Below are 22,351 nucleotides of genomic sequence, written 5' to 3' on the forward strand. Positions count from 1 at the left end.
CTAGGCCCACCTAAGGTTTCCTCTAGTTCATATTATAGGTAGACTGACCTTTCTTCTTTCTTCCAATTCTCATTGGTAGCGTGAGAACGTGTGAGCCCATCTGGCTGCTCTTGTGAACACCCCCAATGACACATCGTTTCCCGGTATGGTAAGTGACGGGGTGTCCTAAGGTGGGATAAAAACTCCATTCACTCCCAACATTGAGGCTGCTTCCTGTAACAAAAGATGGATTTCCTTGTAGGTTGTTCTAGACTTTAGGATAAAGAAAGCCATATATTGTAGGACAGCCTTTACTACAGTGGAAGTCAACTAAAATGACAGATGAGTGCAGATTTAAGAGGATGACGGACATAATGCAATACAATGCAGAAGTATTACAATGTATTATAGGCGGAATTAAGAGACCTAAATGTGCAATTCTCCTGGTGGAAATAAAATAATATTGTAAGAAATGTAATATTTGTTTACAAATTTTTAAAGAGTCATTCACCAAACCTCAGCATATCACCACAGGCGCAGATAGATAGGTTACCATCACCAGACCCCTGGATATCACTCCAGGTGCAGATAGATAGGTTACAATCACCAGACCGTAGCATATTACCACAGGTGCAGATAGATAGGTTACTATCACTAGACCCCAGGATATCAACCCAGGCACAGATAGATAGGTTAGTGTCACCAGACCCCAGCATATCACCACAGGCGTAGATAGATAGGTTACCATCACCAGACCCCGGGATATCAACCCAGGCACAGATAGATAGGTTACTATCACCAGACCTCAGCATATCACCACAGGTGCAGATAGATAGGTTACCATCACCAGACCACAGCATATCACCACAGGCGCAGATAGATAGGTTACCATCACCAGACCCCGGGATATCAACCCAGGCACAGATAGATAGGTTAATGTCACCAGACCTCAGCATATCACCACAGGTGCAGATAGATAGGTTACCATCACCAGACCCCAGCATCTCTCCCCAGGCGCAGATAGATAGGTTAGTGTCACCAGACCCCAGCATATTACCACAGGTGCAGATAGATTCCCCTTCCCAATTAAAAGTGCATTGTTACTTCAAAAAAGAAAAATTTAAAAAGCATTCAAAATAGCTAATATGAAATTTTTGGGGTTCGTCACCTACAAATCACGATTAGACCTTGAGGTCTCTTTATTGTACTCCAAGGTCTGAAGAGACACCAGAATATAAGAATAGCACTTCTAGTTCATACCAAATCACGTGAATAGAGATGGCGAATCGGTTCGTAAAGAACCATTTGACCTAATATTCCAAATTGGGATAACTTCACCTCTGGTTCTATCCAAACAAATTCGTACCAAAAAGAACCAGAGGATCGCTTCGTCCGAACATGGGAGGAAACAAATCTTCAGAGGTTTGTCCATCTTTACTCGTAATTATTTGCAAAACAAATTTCACAAGGTTCACCCATGTCTACTTATATGTACTCCAAAATGGTATAAATGAAAATGGGAACTCCAGCAAAAAACAAGCCCTCATACGGCTCCGATATTTTTTTAAAAAAAATTACTACTTTATATTATAAAATATTAGATTATTTTGGTATCAGTGTAATTGTATTCAACCAAGCAATAAAATTTAAATATCATTTGTTCCAATTGTGAATGGTGTAAAAACAAAACCCGCCAAAAAAATCTAAGTAAATTGTGGAATTTCAGGGTTTTTTTTTTTCTCCCCCCAAAATAATTTTTTTTAAATACAAGTACTCCAAAATGGTGCAGTCAAAAAAAATAAAAAATAAATAATAATGGGAAAAAATGGGAAAAAAATAAAAGAGTCATGTGTCTTAGAAAGCAACAAGAAAAAAAAAAAAATCTCTGTCCTGAAGGTTATTTTCTCCTGTATTATACCACCTAACATATCCATAGTCAACACAGTAAAAGGTCACGACCACGTTCAGTGGTCACATATTGGGGACATCAGAAATGATGACGTTCCCCGATCTATCTCATAATTGTGCTCACTTGGATATGATCGTTGAAGTCTAATTCTCTCCGGGAATTTTATATCCTTTATATGAGGCAACGGCGCTTCTGAATACCGAGGTGAAGGCAGCCATCGTACACAAGGTTTCCAGTCTAGGTCACAGCTGTGGAGAACAAACAGTTATAGGATCAGCTCTGTACAACCCTTTCGTACCAAACATGTGGACACACTTTAAATTGTTGCTATCTCAAAGTTACCTCCAAGTGGGGTTGTCTTCCTATGTCAGAGCCTGGGCTTTGAATAGCATGTGTGTGGTGTGTGAATGATGTCTATACATAAATATATTTGATGTGTCTTTGTGGTGTGTACCAATGGATGAACCTCGTCATAATTGTCTCATGGATATTTACAAGGTTCATCTGGCAGTTTTATTTCCCGGAAGCGGAACTGCTACATTTGTACTTCAGATTCCAGAATATAAGATGTTGAGGTGCAGGGAAGGTCCATAAGCATAACAATCAATTTTACTCACCTCTCCTGGGCTTCATTGTGGTGTCTGAAGTGGGTCCCTATCCTCCTTGGTCCTCTTCTGGTCTCCTGAATGACGTCAGCCTCAGGGGACCACTCAGGTCCAACCACAAGGTACGCAGAGAATGGTAACGTTGTTGAGTCTATGTAAATATCGCTTTCATGCATCTTCCCTGGGCCTCTGCTTATTATACTTTGGGGTTAGAAGAGACCTCCAGAGTATAATAGTGATTCATGTGTGGCAAAGTTAAAAATTTTTGGGGGTAAATATAAAAAAAATTAAAGAAAATAAATCTGTGCTGGTCTCAGAAAAATGCTCGAAAAAAATCATGTAGATAGCTTTTGGCCTTCCAAACCCCATGACTTTTTTTATTTTTCTGTTCCCAGAGCCACATGAGGGCTTAATGTTTTCAGGACAAATTCTACTTTGTAATGGTAACAGTTAATATTCCATACAATTTACTTGGAAGCTGGAAAAATATTAAGGCCCAGTTCACATCTGTGTTCAGGCCATTCCGTTCCTCTATTTGCATTAAATTTGCAGAGAGAAAATTCCTGCAAGCAGTATTTTTCTTTCCGCAGTTTTCGTGAGTAAACCGAACAGAAACCACACGGACCCCGTTATCGTTTATGGGGTATCCTTAGGTAACTGCTTTTTTTATGTGGATAGGTTTCTGTTCCCCAAGCAGATTCCCCAAATGGCCTCAGAATTGAGTAGAATTGGAGAAAAACAGCGTTTGTGCGACTTTCTTATGCACTTTGTTTCTACGGCGTTCACTTTGCAGCCAAAATGACATGTCATATGTATTCTATGGGTTGGTACAATTAGGGCAATACCAAATTTATGAAGTTTTTTTATGTTTTAACCCTTAAAAATATCAAAAACTTTGCAAAGAAAGTCCCTATAGTCTGACATACATACATTTTTAAAAAATTCCATGTACATGCATAACACGCGCATGCGCAGTATGCTCCACGAAGTATTTGCTGAACAGAGTGTACTGTGCATGCTCAGTAAGGTCCGTACAGCCCTCCAACGCTTGGATAAGTTCACTCGCGTGTTGGAGAGCTGTACGGACCTTACTGAGCATGCACAGTCCACTCTGTTCGGCAAATACTTTGCGGAGCGTACTGCGCATGCGCGCAATTGCGGCCTCGCAAATATGGCCGCCGGCCGGTATGCACAGTCGGCTCTAACAGAATCTCGCTGCCAGAGCCGACTGCGCATGCATCACCCATGATGACGAAAGAAGAGGACACAGAATTGGAGGAGGCAGATCAGGAAGAAGGTGTGGCTGGATTGCCCAGTTCCGGCAGCAGTGGGGATGTCTCCATCGGCGTATGAGCGCTGGGGCCCGCCCTCATTGCTGCCGGATACTCATTAGCATACCGGGAAAAACCGGTATTTCGGATGACCGGCGCTGCGGAGACCACATCAAAAGGTAGGAGACGAATAGCCTTTCTTAAGGCCTTTCTAATGACCACGTCGGGTCATTAGAAACAAAACATGTTTTAATGAAAGAATCCCTTTAAACATCAAAAAATCTGGTTCAGTTGAAATAGATTCACAGAAAATTGTCACTTTGAGATTCATGTTTCTAATGTCCATACAGCAGAGGGCCAATTGTGAAAGTCACCATTTAATGTATGTTAGAAAAAATATGGGAAAAAAGGACTAGAAATGGTCCCGTCCAAAGCAGTAAGGGCTCGTTCACACGGGGCAAGAGTTCAGCCCCTTTCTCTCAGGTATGGTTGTGGTCCAGGTCCTTTTTATCCCTGTTTTGGGTCGCTCTACAGCGCCCTCTAGGTTCACACCCTAACAGTATTAAAATTTTTGAAATTTTCAAAATTTTACACAAAAAAGTGCCACTTACTTTGGATAGGTGGGGACTTTATAGTCAATAGTTGGAAGAAAACTTCCTTTATCTAGTTCCTCATCGTGGTTAAAATGCCTTTCTTGTTGGTAGCAGCTGCAGCCATGATGTAATAAATTATTACAATTTTCGGAAAAACCTGTAAATATATAGAATTGTTACTGTTATTATTAATATTTTACTGATACAAAAAGTTAATAATATACATTAGTTGCCCAGGTATAAAGTGTGGGTTCAAATTCATTCTGCTGAGTTTCAGCAGCTTGATGTTATCGATGGCACATCTTGTCAACCTGGAGACGGGTTTCAGTCTGCTGAGAGGTTTCAACAGCTTGGGCAGCAAGTACAGGCTTCCTTTTTTGATACTTAATTGATATGACAGAGTTTCAATTTAAAGGGATCCTATCATTAGAATCCCTTTTTTTCTGACTAACACGTAGGAATAGCCTTAAGAAAGGCTATTCTTCTCCTACCTTTAGATGTCTTCTCCGTGCTGCCGTTCGGTAGATATTCCGTTTTCTGTCTTTATGCAAATGAGTTCTCTCGCAGCACTGGGGCCGGGCTCCAGCGCTCAAACAGCACTAGGGGCATCCCCAGTGCTGCAAGAAAGCTCTCCAACACCGCCTCCATCTTCTTCAGGAACCGGCCTCTATACATCATCTTCCAGCCTGGCTTTCAATCTTCTACGCATGCGCAGTCGGCTCTGCCAGCGGGCCTCGGGCAGAGCCGACTGCACCTGCGTGTGGCCATTTTTTGTGGCCGCTTACGCAAGCTCTTGTAGTAAGCGGCCACAAAAAAATGGCCAGTCTGCTCTGCACGAGGCCCGCTAGCAGAGCCGATTGCACATGTGTAGAAGATTGAAAGCCAGGCTGGAAGATGATGTATAGAGGCCGGTTCCTAAAGAAGATGGAGGCGGCGCTGGAGAGTTCTCTCGCAGCACTGGGGACGCCCCCGGTGCTTTTTGAGCACTTGGGCCTGCTACGAGAGAACTCATTTGCATAAAGATGGAAAACAGGAATATCTACTGAATGGTGGTGCGGAGAAGACATCTAAAGGTAGGAGAAGAAAGGTAGGAGAAGAATAGCCTTTCTTAAGTTTATTCCTATGTGTTAGGCAGAAAAAAAAGGTATTCTAATGATAGGATCCCTTTAATGGAATTTCCAGTGTAGTATAACTGCAGTCCATTCACAGTAGGTAGCATTGTGAGTAAAGAAAAATGTCTGTATTTTTTTGGAAACCTGGTCTAAAACTGTGTGTATGTCAGTGAGGCTAAGAATGAAGAACCTTCAAGCTTCTACTGGCCAATGCGGATCATGTGATAACTGTGCGTATGTCAGTAAGGTTAAGAATAAAGGACCTATAACCTTATATTGGCTAATACGGCTTATATGATGTGATATGGAGGAAGGTCCTTGTTTCTAGATCAAGAACTATAGGTCCTAGAGACCTGAAACCAGTGAATAAGTTCTGTCCGCTGATAATGGCTGATAGCATAGAACAATAGTGATAATTTTATGAAAGAATTGTTGCCTCTGTAGGCCTCATCTTAAATCAGAGCTATATGGAAAGACCCATATGGAAAGACCCTAGAGTCAAGAGGTTATCTCAAGATCGGCTCAACCCCAAAAGTGACTTTTCCCATTGAGAAGCATTGACTACGGTTGAGCCATCGGGATGGGAAAAGATCGGAAAAAATCCGATCTTTTCCAATCGGTAATCGAGCAAATTTCACGATCAGGATCAAGATCGGCTGGAAGATGATCAGAAATCGGATTTTAAAATCGATCTTGAAATCTCAAGATCGGCTCAACCCTACTAGTTACGTAATAAGGCGAACAGTTTAAAGAAATGATCAAGAATTAAGATGGCGGTGGGACTTTTTGGCCCCAAGGAAATTTAGTTGCCTCCTTGGCAGATAAGCAGTACTGAGTTGAATCACTTAGGCTTTGTTTACATCCCCATTAGCGTTACAGATTTAAAACCATAGCCATCACGATAGAACTTGACTTTGAATCAATGGGTTTCAACAGATACTAGTTTGTCCTAAAGAAGTATTGAGTCTTCAGAAATTTTAGGTTATTATTACACATTTTTCACTATTTTCTAGGTGATTGAAGAAAATAGAACTCTAAATCCCTCTCCCATTGGAGGAGGGTCCTGGAAGTGATGATCCGGCCCCCACAGAGCCCTGATCTCAACATCATCCAGTCTGTCTGGGATGACATGAAGAAACAGAAGGATTGGAGCAAGCCTACACTACAGAAGATCTGTGCTTAGTTCTCCAAGATGGTGGGGACAACCTCCCTGCCGAGTTTCCTAAGAAATGTCTGCAAGTACCGATGGAAGGCAAAAGGCAAAAGTCACACCGAATATTGATGGAATTTAGATTTCTATTTTGTTCATTCTAGATCACTAGAAATAATAAATACAGTATACAATATGTATGAAAGGTTACTAAATGAGTCTGTGGCATATACCTTGATTTTGGGAGCATAGATTTAGTTTGTTTACTTATAATATTCTGGACAGATCCTTAGTAAAATTTAAGATGCTGAAGTTTGCATACATTACCACTTGCAGAGTCAGCTTCTTAACAACATCCAAACTTGCAGATTTGCAAGAAATTCTGGCAGGGAAAGCGTTTTATGTTGAAAAACAACCCAATGATGACCAGAGCCATCTATGAGAACATTACATGTAGATCCAGAGACCTTTACAGTGTGAAAAGATCATTAATCATAACGTTCATTACTTTAGGATGAAAAGAAATTGTCCGCGATCCAGATTATTTGAATAAAAATAACCAGTTGTCAGCAACTGTCCTCCGAGTGGAATTGTATGAACAACTACAATGGCATTAAAGGGAAAAAGCAAAAATTATGTTTGATTTGAAGCTTCACATTATATTACTGTTCTCCGCCGAAACCATATCCTGGATTATCAGTCATTCTGTATTCTAAGAATACAATGTACCTTTAATCTATCCAATATCTATCTATCTATCTATCTATCTATCTATCTATCTATCTATCTCATGTCTATCTATCTATCTATCTATCTATCTATCTATCTATCTATCTATCTCATGTCTGTCTATCTCTCTCCTATCTATCTATCTATCTATCTATCTATCTATCTATCTATCTCATGTCTATCTATCTCCTATCTATCTGTCTATCTATCTATCTATCTATCTATCTATCTATCTATCTATCTATCTCTCATATCTATCTATCTATCTATCTATCTATCTATCTATCTATCTATCTATCTATCTATCTATCTACAGTATCTCCTATCTATCTATCTATCTATCTATCTATCTATCTATCTATCTATCTATCTATCTATCTCATGTCTATCTATCTCCTATCTATCTATCTATCTATCTATCTATCTATCTATCTATCTATCTATCTATCTATCTGTAGTGTCCAAGTACACTCCTTCTTTCCATTATAATAGTTGTATGCTATGTAATGTCATGTCTCTCACAATGTACTAATACTGAGTATCACTATCTATCTATATTTCCTGTGTGCATACATTGTGTTTATTGCCATGTACTATTCTGCTGCCACCTATGTGTCACTCTATGTAGGTGCATGTGATATAGGATCCCAATCACTCCATATACAGCACGAGCAGAACTTTCTAGCAAGCTGTGGGTGGAGACTTTAGCCCTGCCTTCCTCTTAGAAGGGGACAGGAAAGCAGAGCAGCCATGTTGTGGAGAGTGTAGTGTGTGAGGTAACAGCACCTGCTGCTACTCCAACTCCAGGCAGGATTTTCAGATTCCTCCTGCCAAACCTAGGAGTTACATGGTGAATCTCACAGGCCATGTAAGATACAGAGTCTCCTAGGACCATTCACCAGTCCATACAGAGGAGATAACAGCCATACTGCTACTGCCTCCAAGAAGGAGAGAACCTGACAGAAAGGAGCAGCTATAGAGGAGCCTTTCTGCATTCCTGGACCTAAAGAAGGCCTCCGCTCATGTCCAGTGCTCCGTGGTTTCCAGGCCACGTGTATTAGGTTTGCGTCCGGCTATCGGATACCGCAGCCCAGTAACCGTGAGTAACTACATATACCCCAAATTAGTCACCTGCCGGGAGCCAACCGGTGAAGACCCCTCTTCTGTATCTATAACCTGGACTGTGTCTCCTCAATACTCTAAACAACCAAATCTGAGGAGAGTTGTGTCAGCATCAGCCATTACCTGTCAGTGTACAAGGGAATCCTCCTCACACGCACACTGCTGTATTGTACATGACAGACGGTATGGCTGTGAGCTATGGCTGCACTATATCAGAGTCCTCAGTAAAGAAACTTTTGGTTAACAAAGGACTGTGTCTTTTGCTATCCTTCTTTTGAAAATTGACTTGCTGTGTGTCCTATGAGAGGTGCCCCACAGTCAGGACCACCACTACAGCTACCGTGACCAATTACAACAGCTCAGCTGTCAGAGGGACTACTACCCCCATTAGGTCCTACTATAACACCTGCATCCCTTGGGATACCACAAGCCCAATTTTTCTGGGGTCACGAATAGAGATGAGCGAACACTAAAATGTTCGAGGTTCGAAATTCGAATCGAACAGCCGCTCACTGTTCGTGTGTTCAAACGGGTTTCGAACCCCATTATAGTCTATGGGGAACATATACTCGTTAAGGGGGAAACCCAAATCCGTGTCTGGAGGGTCACCAAGTCCACTATGACACCCCAGGAAATGATACCAACACCCTGGAATGACACTGGGACAGCAGGGGAAGCATGTCTGGGGGCATCTAACACACCAAAGACCCTCTATTACCCTAACATCAAAGCCTAACAACTACACACTTTACACACTCAATACCACCTCTCTGACAGTAGGAAAACACCTTGAAACATGTGTATTTGGCACTTGCAGTGAGGAGAGCTTGTCACCAGCAGTGAATTTGGCCCTTGTAGTAAGTTGAGGTTGGCACCAACATTTGTTTTGAAAATCAGGGTGGATTGAGCCTCTAACCAGCAGAGTTTGGGCAAATTCATGGTGGAGGGAGCCTCTAAACACCCCAGTTTGGGCAAATTCATGGTGGAGGGAGCCTCTAAAAACCCCAGTTTGGACCAATTCATGGTGGAGGGAGCCTCTAAAAACCCCAGTTTGGACCAATTCATGGTGGAGGGAGCCTCTAAACAGCCCAGTTTGGGCAAATTCATGGTGGAGGGAGCCTCTAAAAACCCCAGTTTGGACCAATTCATGGTGGAGAAAGCCTCTAAAAACCCCAGTTTGGACCAATTCATGGTGGAGGGAGCCTCTAAAAACACCAGTTAGGCCAAATTCATGGTAGAGGGAGCCTCTAAACAGCCCAGTTTGGACCAATTCATGGTGGAGGGAGCCTCTAAAAATCCCAGTTTGGACCAATTCATGGTGGAGGGAGCCTCTAAAAACCCCAGTTTGGGCAAATTCATGGTGGAGGGAGCCTTTAAAAACCCCAGTTTGGACCAATTCATGGTGGAGGGAGCCTCTAAACAGCAGAGTTGTGGGAAATCAGGGTGGAGGGAGCCTCTAACAAGCAGAGTTGTGGGAAATCAGGGTGGAGGGAGCCTCTAACCAGCAGAGTTGTGGGAAATCAGGGTGGAGGGAGCCTCTAACCAGCAGAGTTGTGGGAAATCAGGGTGGAGGGAGCCTCTAACCAGCAGAGTTGTGGGAAATCAGGGTGGAGGGAGCCTCTAACCAGCAGAGTTGTGGGAAATCAGGGTGGAGGGAGCCTAGTATTAGCAGAATTGTGCAACGCTTATGGTGGATGAGTATGAGGATGTGGAGGAATTGGAGAGGTTGAGCACAGACATGGAGTTTCATGTTGGGGTGCTTTACACAGGTGGGCACAAAAATGAAGGCTCTATCCAGTGGTGGTTCATTTTTATCAAAGTGAGCCGGTCGGCACTCTCAGCTGACAGACGGGTGCGCTTGTCAGTGATGATGCCACCGGCTGCACTGAACACCCTCTCAGATAGGACGCTGGCGGCAGGACAGGACAGCACCTCCAAGGCATATAGGGCAAGTTCAAGCCACAGGTCCAACATCGACACCCAATACGTGTAGGGCGCAGAGGGGTCGGAGAGGACAGGGCTGTGGTCGGAAAGGTATTCCCGCAACATGCGCCTATACTTCTCACGCCTGGTGACACTAGGACCCTCCGCGGCGGCACTTTGGCGAGGGGGTGCCATCAAGGTGTCCCAGACCTTAGACAGTGTGCCCCTCGTTTGTGTGGACCGGTAAGAACTTGGTCGCCTACTGGAGGAACTGCCCTCCCTGCCGCCAACGTCACATGCTGGAAACATCTCCATCATATTCTGCACCAATTGCTTGTGGCAAGCATTGATGCGATTGGCCCTCCCCTCTACCGGAATAAAAGACGAGATGTTGTTTTTATACCGGGGGTCAAGGATAGCAAAGATCCAGTACTGGTTGTCCTCCATGATTTTGACAATACGCTTGTCGGTTGTAAAGCACCCCAACATGAACTCAGCCATGTCTGCCACAGTGTTAGTTGGCATGACTCCTCTGGCCCCACCGGAAAGTTCAATCTCCATTTCCTCCTCATCCTCCATGTCTACCCATCCGCGCTGCAACAATGGGACGATTCGAAGTTGCCCGGAAGCCTCCTGTATCACCATCACATCATCGGACAACTCTTCTTCCTCCTCCTCCTCCTCCTCCTCCTCCATTAAACGCGATGAAGCGGACAGATGTGTGGACCTACTCTCCAGCTGTGACGGATCGGATGCTATCCCTGACTCCTCTGTTTGATCTGAGTTATCCCTGATGTCAATCAGGGATTCTCTCAGAACACACAAGAGCGGGATTGTAAGGTTCACAATCGCATCCTCAGAGCTCACCCTCCTTGTGGACTCCACAAACACCCGTAGGATGTCACAAAGGTCTCTCATCCATGGCCACTCATGGATGAGAAACTGAGGCAGCTGACTTTGTGGCACCCTAGGGTTTTGTAGCTGGTATTCCATCAAAGGTCTCTGCTGCTCAACCACTCTATTCAACATCTGAAACGTTGAGTTCCAGCGTGTGGGGACGTCGCACAAAAGCCGGTGTTGTGGCACATGCAGGCGTTGCTGGAGAGATTTTAAGCTACTGTCGACTTGCGAAAGTGGGCGCACATTCGCCGCACTTTCACCAGTAGCTCTGGAACATTGGGGTAGCTCTTTAGGAAACGTTGCACCACTAGGTTGAAGACGTGGGCCAGGCATGGAACATGTTGGAGTCCGGCAAGCTCCAGAGCTGCTACCAGGTTCCGGCCGTTATCACAAACGACCATGCCTGGGCCCAGGTGCAGCGGCTCAAACCATATTGCCGTCTCATCGAGGAGGGCATCCCTCACCTCGGAGGCAGTGTGCTGTCTGTCCCCCAAGCTGATCAGCTTCAACACGGCCTGCTAACGTCTACCAACGCCAGTGCTGCAACGTTTCCAACTCGTAGCTGGGGTCAATCTAACAGCGGAGGAGGAGGCGGTGGAGGAGGAGGAGGAGGGGGGTGTTCTTCTCGTGTCCCTGCCAGGAATGTTAGGTGGGGAGACGAGGTACACCGGGCCAGTTTGGGAAGCAGTCCCAGCCTCAACTACATTCCAAAGGCACTTGTATAGAGATAAGATCCGCAGCTCTTGCTCGTAGTAAAAATTAGCTTTTATTTGCTCATGTTAAAAAATGGTAAAGACACCATGACGTACAAGTGAACAGAATGAGAAAAAACATATAAGTGAAATAAAAAAAACGCAGTGGCTACATGCTAGGCTGACTGACGCGTTTCGAGACGCAAGATAGGTCTCTTAATCAAGAGACCTATCTTGCGTCTCGAAACGCGTCAGTCAGCCTAGCATGTAGCCACTGCGTTTTTTTTTAAAATTTCACTTATATGAAATAAAAAAAACGCAGTGGCTACATGCTAGGCTGACTGACGCGTTTCGAGACGCAAGATAGGTCTCTTAATCAAGAGACCTATCTTGCGTCTCGAAACGCGTCAGTCAGCCTAGCATGTAGCCACTGCGTTTTTTTTTTAAATTTCACTTAGATGTTTTTTCTCATTCTGTTCACTTGTACGTCATGGTGTCTTTACCATTTTTTAACATGAGCAAATAAAAGCTAATTTTTACTACGAGCAAGAGCTGCGGATCTTATCTCTATACAAGTGCCTTTGGAATTTCTTTTTCCTTCAAGTCCAGGAAAATTGGATCGTGCACCCTGCTACGTAGACCTGGTGAGCTTATATACTTAATCTTTTTTCTGTTGACTCAACTACATTCACCCAGTGTGCCGTCAGTGAAATGTAGCGTCCCTGTCCGCATGCACTTGTCCACGCGTCGGTGGTCAAGTGGACCTTTGTGCAAAGCGCGGAACTAAGGGCCCGCCTGATGTTGAGTGACACGTGCTGGTGCAAGGCGGGGACGGCACACCGGGAGAAGTAGTGACGGCTAGGGACGGCATAGCGAGGTGCCGCAGTTGCCATCAGGTCCAGGAAGGCGGGAGTTTCAACAAGCCTGAACGCCAACATCTCCTGGGCCAGCAGTTTAGCGATGTTGGCGTTCAAGGCTTGCGCGTGTGGGTGGTTAGCGGTTAGCTTCGCCTAAGCTGCTGACCTCTGCCTCTAGCTACCCCTTTTGGTGCTGTACCTGCCTCAACATCCACACTACTTTCCCCGCTTGACATCCCCCCTGTCCAGGTCGGGTCAGTGTCCTCATCATCCACCACTTCCTCTTCCAACTCTTGTCTCATCTCCTCCTCCCACACAATGCGCAGGTCAACTGGATGCCCTGATGGCAACTGCGTCACATCGTCGTCGATGAGGGTGGGTTGCTGGTCATCCACCACCAAATCGAACGGAGATGGAGGAGACTCTAGTGTTTGAGCATCTGGACACAGATGCTCCTCTGTTAGGTTCGTGGAATCGCGACGTGGAGGGGCAGGTTGAGGGACAATGAAAGGAGCGGAGAACAGCTCTGGGGAGCAGGGACAGTTGGGGTTATTGTTCTGTGAAGCTTGCGAATTTTGGGAGGAAGGAGGACAAGACTGTTGGGTAATAGGAGAAGAGGAGGCAGAGTCTGACTGGCTGCTGGACAATGTGCTGTAAGCGTTATCCGACAGCCATTGCAAGACCTGTTCCTGGTTCTCGGGCCTACTAAGGTTTGCACCCTGCAGATTAGTTAATGTGGCAAGCAACCCTGGCACTGTGGAGTGGCGCAATGCTTGCTGCCCCACAGGAGTAGGCACGGGACGCCCTGTGGCTTCACTGCTACCTTGCTCCCCAGAACCATTCCCCCGACCTCGCCCACGGCCTCGTCCACGTCCCTTTCCGGGAGCCTTGCGCATTTTGAATTCCCAGTCAGAAACTGGCACTATATAGCAGTAGCAAGAAATGAGGGTATTTGTAAACCCAATATATTCCTGGAATTCCCAGTCAGACAATGGCACTATATGGCAGTAGCAAGAAATGAGGGTATTTGTAAACCCAATATATTCCTGGAATTCCCAGTCAGACAATGGCACTATATGGCAGTAGCAAGAAATGAGGGTATTTGTAAACCCAATATATTCCTGGAATTCCCAGTCAGACAATGGCACTATATACCAGTAGCAAGAAATGAGGGTATTTGTAAACCCAATATATTCTTTGAATTCCCAGTCAGACAAAGGCAATTATATAGCAGTAGCAAGAAATGAGGGTATTTGTAAACCCAATATATTCCTGGAATTCCCAGTCAGACAATGGCACTATATAGCAGTAGCAAGAAATGAGGGTATTTGTAAACCCAATATATTCTTTGAATTCCCAGTCAGACAAAGGCAATTATATAGCAGTAGCAAGAAATGAGGGTATTTGTAAACCCAATATATTCCTGGAATTCCCAGTCAGACAATGGCACTATATAGCAGTAGCAAGAAATGAGGGTATTTGTAAACCCAATATATTCTTGGAATTCCCAGTCAGACAAAGGCAATTATATAGCAGTAGCAAGAAATGAGGGTATTTGTAAACCCAATATATTCTTGGAATTCCCAGTCAGACAATGGCACTATATGGCAGTAGCAAGAAATGAGGGTATTTGTAAACCCAATATATTCCTGGAATTCCCAGTCAGACAATGGCACTATATACCAGTAGCAAGAAATGAGGGTATTTGTAACCCCAATATATTCTTTGAATTCCCAGTCAGACAATGGCACTATATACCAGTAGCAAGAAATGAGGGTATTTGTAACCCCAATATATTCTTTGAATTCCCAGTCAGACAATGGCACTATATGGCAGTAGCAAGAAATGAGGGTATTTGTAAACCCAATATATTATTGGAATTCCCAGTCAGACAATGGCACTATATGGCAGTAGCAAGAAATTAGGGTATTTGTAAACCCAATATATTCCTGGAATTCCCAGTCAGACAATGGCACTATATAGCAGTAGCAAGAAATGAGGGTATTTGTAAACCCAATATATTATTGGAATTCCCAGTCAGACAAAGGCACTATATGGCAGTAGCAAGAAATGAGGGTATTTGTAAACCCAATATATTATTGGAATTCCCAGTCAGACAAAGGCACTATATAGCAGTAGCAAGAAATGAGGGTATTTGTAACCCCAATATATTCTTTGAATTCCCAGTCAGACAAAGGCACTATATAGCAGTAGCAAGAAATGAGGGTATTTGTAAACCCAATATATTATTGGAATTCCCAGTCAGACAATGGCACTATATAGCAGTAGCAAGAAATGAGGGTATTTGTAAACCCAATATATTATTGGAATTCCCAGTCAGACAATGGCACTATATAGCAGTAGCAAGAAATGAGGGTATTTGTAAACCCAATATATTATTGGAATTCCCAGTCAGACAAAGGCACTATATGGCAGTAGCAAGAAATGAGGGTATTTGTAAACCCAATATATTATTGGAATTCCCATTCAGACAAAGGCACTATATAGCAGTAGCAAGAAATGAGGGTATTTGTAACCCCAATATATTCTTTGAATTCCCAGTCAGACAAAGGCACTATATAGCAGTAGCAAGAAATGAGGGTATTTGTAAACCCAATATATTATTGGAATTCCCAGTCAGACAATGGCACTATATAGCAGTAGCAAGAAATGAGGGTATTTGTAAACCCAATATATTATTGGAATTCCCAGTCAGACAATGGCACTATATAGCAGTAGCAAGAAATGAGGGTATTTGTAAACCCAATATATTATTGGAATTCCCAGTCAGACAAAGGCACTATATGGCAGTAGCAAGAAATGAGGGTATTTGTAAACCCAATATATTATTGGAATTCCCATTCAGACAAAGGCACTATTTAGCAGTAGCAAGAAATGAGGGTATTTGTAACCCCAATATATTCTTTGAATTCCCAGTCAGACAAAGGCACTATATAGCAGTAGCAAGAAATGAGGGTATTTGTAAACCCAATATATTATTGGAATTCCCAGTCAGACAATGGCACTATATAGCAGTAGCAAGAAATGAGGGTATTTGTAAACCCAATATATTATTGGAATTCCCAGTCAGACAATGGCACTATATAGCAGTAGCAAGAAATGAGGGTATTTGTAAACCCAATATATTATTGGAATTCCCAGTCAGACAATGGCACTATATAGCAGTAGCAAGAAATGAGGGTATTTGTAAACCCAATATATTATTGGAATTCCCAGTCAGACAATGGCACTATATAGCAGTAGCAAGAAATGAGGGTATTTGTAAACCCAATATATTATTGGAATTCCCAGTCAGACAAAGGCACTATATAGCAGTAGCAAGAAATGAGGGTATTTGTAACCCCAATATATTCTTTGAATTCCCAGTCAGACAAAGGCACTATATAGCAGTAGCAAGAAATGAGGGTATTTGTAACCCCAATATATTCTTTGAATTCCCAGTCAGAAACTGGCACTATATGTCAGTGTATTCCATTCAGGATCCTGGGAAAGCTGGGTTGCGGCGATTGAGCCCGTCAGTGCCACGTTACACTAACAAGCTTCTCCCTGGAATTTAGCTCTTACAAGAGCTGTTGGTTGTCTTCTCCTTCCTATCCTAGCCTGTCCCTGCCTACCCAGAATCTAAGCCCTAGCTAAATGGATGGAAACCTACATCCCCGGTGAATTGCAAGCTCAGAATGACGCGAACCTGGGCGGCGCTGTTCTTTTAAATTAGAGGTCACATGTTTTCGGCAGCCAATGGGTTTTGCCTACTTTTTTCAACGTCACCGGTGTCGTATTTCCTGTCCCACCTACCCTGCGCTGTTATTGGAGCAAAAAAGGCGCCAGGGAAGGTGGGAGGGGAATCGAGTAATGGCGCACTTTACCACGCGGTGTTCGATTCGATTCGAACATGCCGAACAGCCTAATATCCGATCGAACATGAGTTCGATAGAACACTGTTCGCTCATCTCTAGTCACGAACAGGATGCACCTCAGTGTGCCTTATATGTAGGCAAGTGCCATTAACTTCTTATTTGCCTGTATTATCTGGATTGAACTGAGTTTATTTCCTGCAGCTGCTGCCAAACCTCTTTTCCAGTCCCCCATCTGCAGAGTGTGCATAAGCTACTGTGGGGTGCTCATCATAAAGAGGGGGAGCACTTCTGTTAGGTGTGCAGTTATCAGAGACTGAGCTATTACTTGCTGCATTCCAGTTCTTAAAGAGACAGTAACTTCTTTATTGGCATTCAAGCTTTTCTTAAAGGGACAGTGTCACTTATCTTCAAAGTATTGCTCAACAACATGTCTGACCCTATCAACAGTGACCAGTCTGCTGCCAGTGCTATTTTATCACCTGCGGCCTGCACCATGCCCTTAAGTATGCCATTTTACCTTGGTTCACCATGGTTACCACGCTACAAAGGGGAACCACACACTCTCAGAGACTTTAAGGAAAAAATGACAGCTTTATTCACGTTTTATCCTCTTTCTCCAGAACAGCAGGTACAATTGCTGCTGGGCCAGCTTGAGGGTATTGCTGCCAGGTAAGCCCAGTCTTGGCCCCTGTGTGACAAAAAGACTGTTAACCAGATTCTAGACAAGTTACAAACCGAATTCGAACCCCAGTCCATCACCGAAGTAAAGATGAGGTTCTTCTCAAGGCGACAAAAGCCAGGTGAGAACCTCAGGGACTTTGCCTTAAGTCTCCAAGAGTCTTTTAAGGCTGTGCTGCAAGTGGACCCACATGATGCTGCAGAGGCTGATAAAATCTTATGTGAACGTTTTATAGAGGGTGCAGGGTCCCAACTGCTACAGACACAGCTCCGCATGCTTGCAGCCCAGCATCCTAGCATCACATTTCCAGACTTCAAGGCCCTAGCTATCCAAGTCCTGGGGACAACTCAATCACTAGTGGGCACTTACCCCTGTAGCCTCCTTCCTGAACCTGCCGGTGATACTTCTTTAATGCCTGTGATGCCATCCCTAGGGGCCCCACAGATCTCCCAAGCAGCTCAAGTTTCTACCCCAGATGCAGTGACCAGACTGGAGAATCGAGTTGACAGCCTAACCCGAAGCTTAGAACAAGTGTGTCAACAGCTAAAGGATCTGGCTACCCAGTCATCAATGCCCTGTAAACCATCACTGAGCAGCAACCTCCCACCTGAACCTGGTCATAACTGTCCAGGTCCTGGAAGGCCGCCTCCAGAGAGAACAGCCCGCAGAGAGAGACCCATTTGCCAGCACTGCCGTAAATATGGACATACCAAGGCCCAGTGCTACCAGTTAAACAGGCTACCCCCGAGGCAGAGGACCGCCCCTCGGGAGGAAAAGAAGCAGGTCCAAACAAGTCATCAATGTGTGTGTCACGGTACATCTCACCCTGCCCACACATAACTATTTGGCTTAATGGTGTCCCATTTGAAGCTCTTGTGGACACTGGTTCTCAGGTAACAACCTTACAAAAACGTGCTTATCTTAAACATTGGGACTTATGTGACTTAATTAATCCTCCAGATACTTGGTTGAATGTTATTGCTAGTAACGGTCAGCCCATATCCCATCAAGGATACTGGGAGCCCACTATTCAGATTGGTGAACATAAATTTTCTCATCAGGGTGTCATTGTAACAAATGTTGATGATCCAGGTTTTGCTGCTGTGGTGCTAGGCATGAATGTCTTAAGAAATTGTTTTGCTGAAGTGCTAGATGCTTTGCAAATTTCTCTTCCCACAGCTCCAGCCACAGAACAGAGGGTCATCCAGCGCGCCATCCGAGTGCTTACTGCTCAGCAAAAGTTCGCAAACAGCAGAGGTGAAATTGGCCGCATTCGCATCAGAGATGCCCGACCAGTCATCTTAAAGCCTGGAACTGAAACTATGCTCTGGTGTCAAACTCGCCCTGGTGTGGAGAATCAAGACTACCAGGCCATCGTTGAACCCATTGTACTGGATGGACACCCATTAGTAAGAGCTGCCCATAGCATTGTGACGGTCTCCAATGGCAGAGTGCCTGTACGCCTGATCAACCTTGGTGACGCTCCTGTTGAACTTCACAAATTCCACCCTGTTGCTCAATTGCTCCAGCTTTCCCCTGAAGATATCCTCACTGCAGAGGCAACTGCTCGTCGGCAAAGTACTCAAGCCGCCCAGGAGAAAAGGAAAACCTCTAAGCAGCCTTGGTGGACTGAACTTAATGTGGGAGATGCCAATACTCCCGTAGAGCAAATCAATGGAGTCCTGAACACCGTCAAGAGGTACCATCAAGCGTTTAGTAAGCATCCTCTGGACTTTGGCAAGACCACTCTGATCCAGCATACAATTCTCACAGGTGACCACCCTCCAATTAAAGAGCGACATAGACCCATACCTCCTGCAATGTACCAGCCTGTGAAGAAGCTCCTTAAAGACATGAAAGATTCTGAGGTTATCCAGGAGAGTCAAAGCCCATGGGCTGCACCCCTGGTCCTGGTTAAAAAGAAGGACGGCTCCATCCGTTTTTGTGTGGACTACAGAAAGCTTAATAGCATTACCCATAAGGATGCGTATCCTCTGCCACGCATTGAGGAATCCCTGACTGCCTTAGATTCTGCCGTCTATTTCTCTACCTTGGACTTAACCAGTGGGTACTGGCAGGTACCTATGGCCCCTGAAGATCGGGAGAAAACTGCCTTTACCACCCCTATGGGGCTCTTCGAATTTAATAGTATGCCTTTTGGGCTCTGCAATGCCCCTGCCACTTTCCAACGGCTGATGGAGAGATGCTTGGGCCACATGAACTTCCAGAGTGTGCTCCTGTACCTAGATTATATCATCATTTACTCCAGGACATATCAAGAGCACCTCTGCCACCTATCTGAAGTCTTTGAAGTTCTCATTAAGCATGGTTTAAAGATCAAGCCCTCCAAGTGTCACCTGCTCAAGCCGCAAGTGAAATACCTCGGACATGTGGTCAGTGCAGAAGGTGTACAACCTGATCCGGAGAAGATTGTTGTGGTACGGAATTGGCCAAGGCCAACCACCATAAAGGAAGTGAGAAGCTTTCTCGGATTTGCGGGCTACTACCGCCGCTTCATACCTCACTTCGCTCAAGTTGCTGAACCGCTGACCGAATTGTTGCGAGGATGTCCCAAGGAGCAGTACAACCGCAAGCTTTCTGTTGACTGGAGGGAACGTCAAGAGAATGCATTTCAAACCTTGAAAAGCTTGCTTACCCAACCACCTATTCTGAGTTACCCAGATTATAGCCAGCCATTCAAGCTATATACAGATGCAAGTCACCAAGGTCTTGGAGCTGTACTATCACAAGTACAGGGAAATGCAGAGCGTGTGATAGCCTATGCCAGTAGAAGCCTCAGAGGAGCGGAGAAGAATGACAAGAACTACAGCTCCTTTAAGCTAGAACTCCTTGCTCTTGTCTGGGCTGTAACTGAGAAATACAAGGACTATCTGGCCGCTACACCTTTTACTGTCTTCACAGACAATAACCCCCTAGCACACCTGAATACCGCGAGGCTAGGAGCTATTGAACAAAGATGGGCATCAAGACTCACTAATTATAAGTTTACAGTTAAATACCGAAGTGGCAAGTCAAACGTCAATGCTGACGCATTGTCAAGATTACCTGCTTCAGAAGAACCACCTCAAGATGACGAGTGGGAAGAAGTGGAAATGCCACCCTTTTACTCCAGGTTTGCCGAGCAGAATAACATGACTGCTTCAACTGAGGGTGAAAAGCCTTCCTCAAGTCCTCCATCTGACCCACTGCAAGAATCTTCTGTGTTGAAATCCCTCCAAGAGGAGAGTCGCGTACTTGGTGAAATACAAGATTACCTTGAGAGTAGAAGAGTTCCAACACGCTTTCGGAGAAGTTGTGCTGATCCAGAACTCGTTCGCTTATGGAGGCAACGCGAGTGCCTGTTTATTCAAAAGGGTCTTATACTAAGGAATACTTTAGACCCCATTACCGGAGATCGACTCCACCAAATTCTCATCCCAAGAAGAGATGCTAGGATGGTCCTTGAAGCCTACCATGATCGCTCAGGTCATTTTGGACTACAGAAAACTGAGGCTACTATCCGATGAAGATTTTACTGGATCGGTATGCGAGGGGACATTGAAAATTGGTGTCGAGAGTGCCCAGCTTGTGATCTAAACAGAGATGGACGTCGTGAGCAAAAAGCTCCACTTCACCCAATCAAGTCTCACAAGCCAGGAGATATTGTTGCCATGGACCATGTGAAATTGGCCCCAACTCGTTCTGGTCATATATACACACTTACCATTGTGGATCATTATTCCAAATTTGCTATAGCAGTGCCAGTAAAGGACCTCTCAGCCAAAACAGCTGCCAAAGTCTTTTGGTCCGAATTCATTTATCATTATGGTTGTCCCAACCAACTTCTCACAGACAGAGGATCTGCCTTTGAGTCTCAATTATTTCAGGAACTTTGCAAGTATCATGACTGCAGAAAATTGCGGACAACTGCCTACCATCCTCAGGGAAATGGACTATGCGAGAGGATCAATCAGATCATCATTAATATGCTGCAAACAGCTTCCTTGAATCGGAAGAATGAATGGCCTGAACTGCTGAAAGAGTTGATGTATACATACAATAACACTGTACATTGTTCTACAGGTTACACACCGTTCTACCTGATGTTTTGTCGTCAAGGTCAACTGCCATCAGATCTGGCTTTAGGTGTGCAAGTACCAGATACCATCAATCCTTTGCCTCAAGAAAATTGGGTACATGAACATCAGAGACGCATGACTGATGCCAAAGAAATTGTGGACCTCCGCATGAAAGCTGTCCATCAAAGACAACAGGACGACTATAACCAATATGCTCATGCAAAACCGCTCCAAACAGGTGATAGAGTTTGGCTCAAAAACAATCACCGAACAGGAAAATTGGATACCAAATGGGAAGTTGAACCATATACAATTACCGCTATCCCATTCCCAGAATCAGACGTTTATGAGATTACTAAAGAAGGAAGAGGACCACAGATTATTCACAGAAATCGTCTGAAGCCTTGTCTAAAAGAAAATCCACTGTCGTCAGAACAGCTAGAGTTTCAACCTCTTGAAGTACCTTCTTTTGAAGAAAGTTCTACACCTGTTTCACCAAGAGTGCTTCCAGGACCTCAGGACCTCATCTGGGTTCCTCATATCATCCTACCTGGATATAACAGAAATGACCCCACTCTTGTTGAAGAAATCGTTGAACCACCAGCAGAATTCAGAGACGCTGAATCATCCGCTGAGCCTGAAACCACCTCAGTGAGGAGGTCAGAGCGTAGTACCAAAGGCATACCGCCTGCTCGGTACAAAGACTAAGCCGTGTCATTCCATTAACTACTGTAGGCTACATAGGCCTCAACCTAACTTGTAAAAAGAACACTATGCTAAAAAAGCGCACTGCCACAGTAAATGTTTAACAAAAAGTATATAAAGCTTTATTTAAATACATTTTAAAACATATATAAGACAGAAATAATGAAT

The 22,351-nt window shown here is 44.4% G+C and overlaps 1 protein-coding gene across 1 annotated transcript in view; it reads right to left on the reverse strand.

The window, feature by feature from the left end:
• Positions 1 to 22,351, reverse strand: part of SPATS1 (spermatogenesis associated serine rich 1) — a 41,904-nt gene that overhangs the window by 10,316 nt on the left and 9,237 nt on the right. The window contains exons 2-4 of the mRNA XM_075269208.1: positions 4,376 to 4,514; positions 2,012 to 2,136; positions 49 to 213 (exon numbers count right to left, since the gene is read on the reverse strand). Of these exons, the coding sequence (XP_075125309.1) occupies positions 49 to 213; positions 2,012 to 2,136; positions 4,376 to 4,514 (429 nt within the window). The remainder of the gene's footprint in view (positions 1 to 48; positions 214 to 2,011; positions 2,137 to 4,375; positions 4,515 to 22,351) is intronic.

The sequence above is a fragment of the Leptodactylus fuscus genome, chromosome 3 (assembly GCF_031893055.1).
Source record: "Leptodactylus fuscus isolate aLepFus1 chromosome 3, aLepFus1.hap2, whole genome shotgun sequence".
NCBI classification, from domain to species: Eukaryota; Metazoa; Chordata; class Amphibia; order Anura; family Leptodactylidae; genus Leptodactylus; species Leptodactylus fuscus.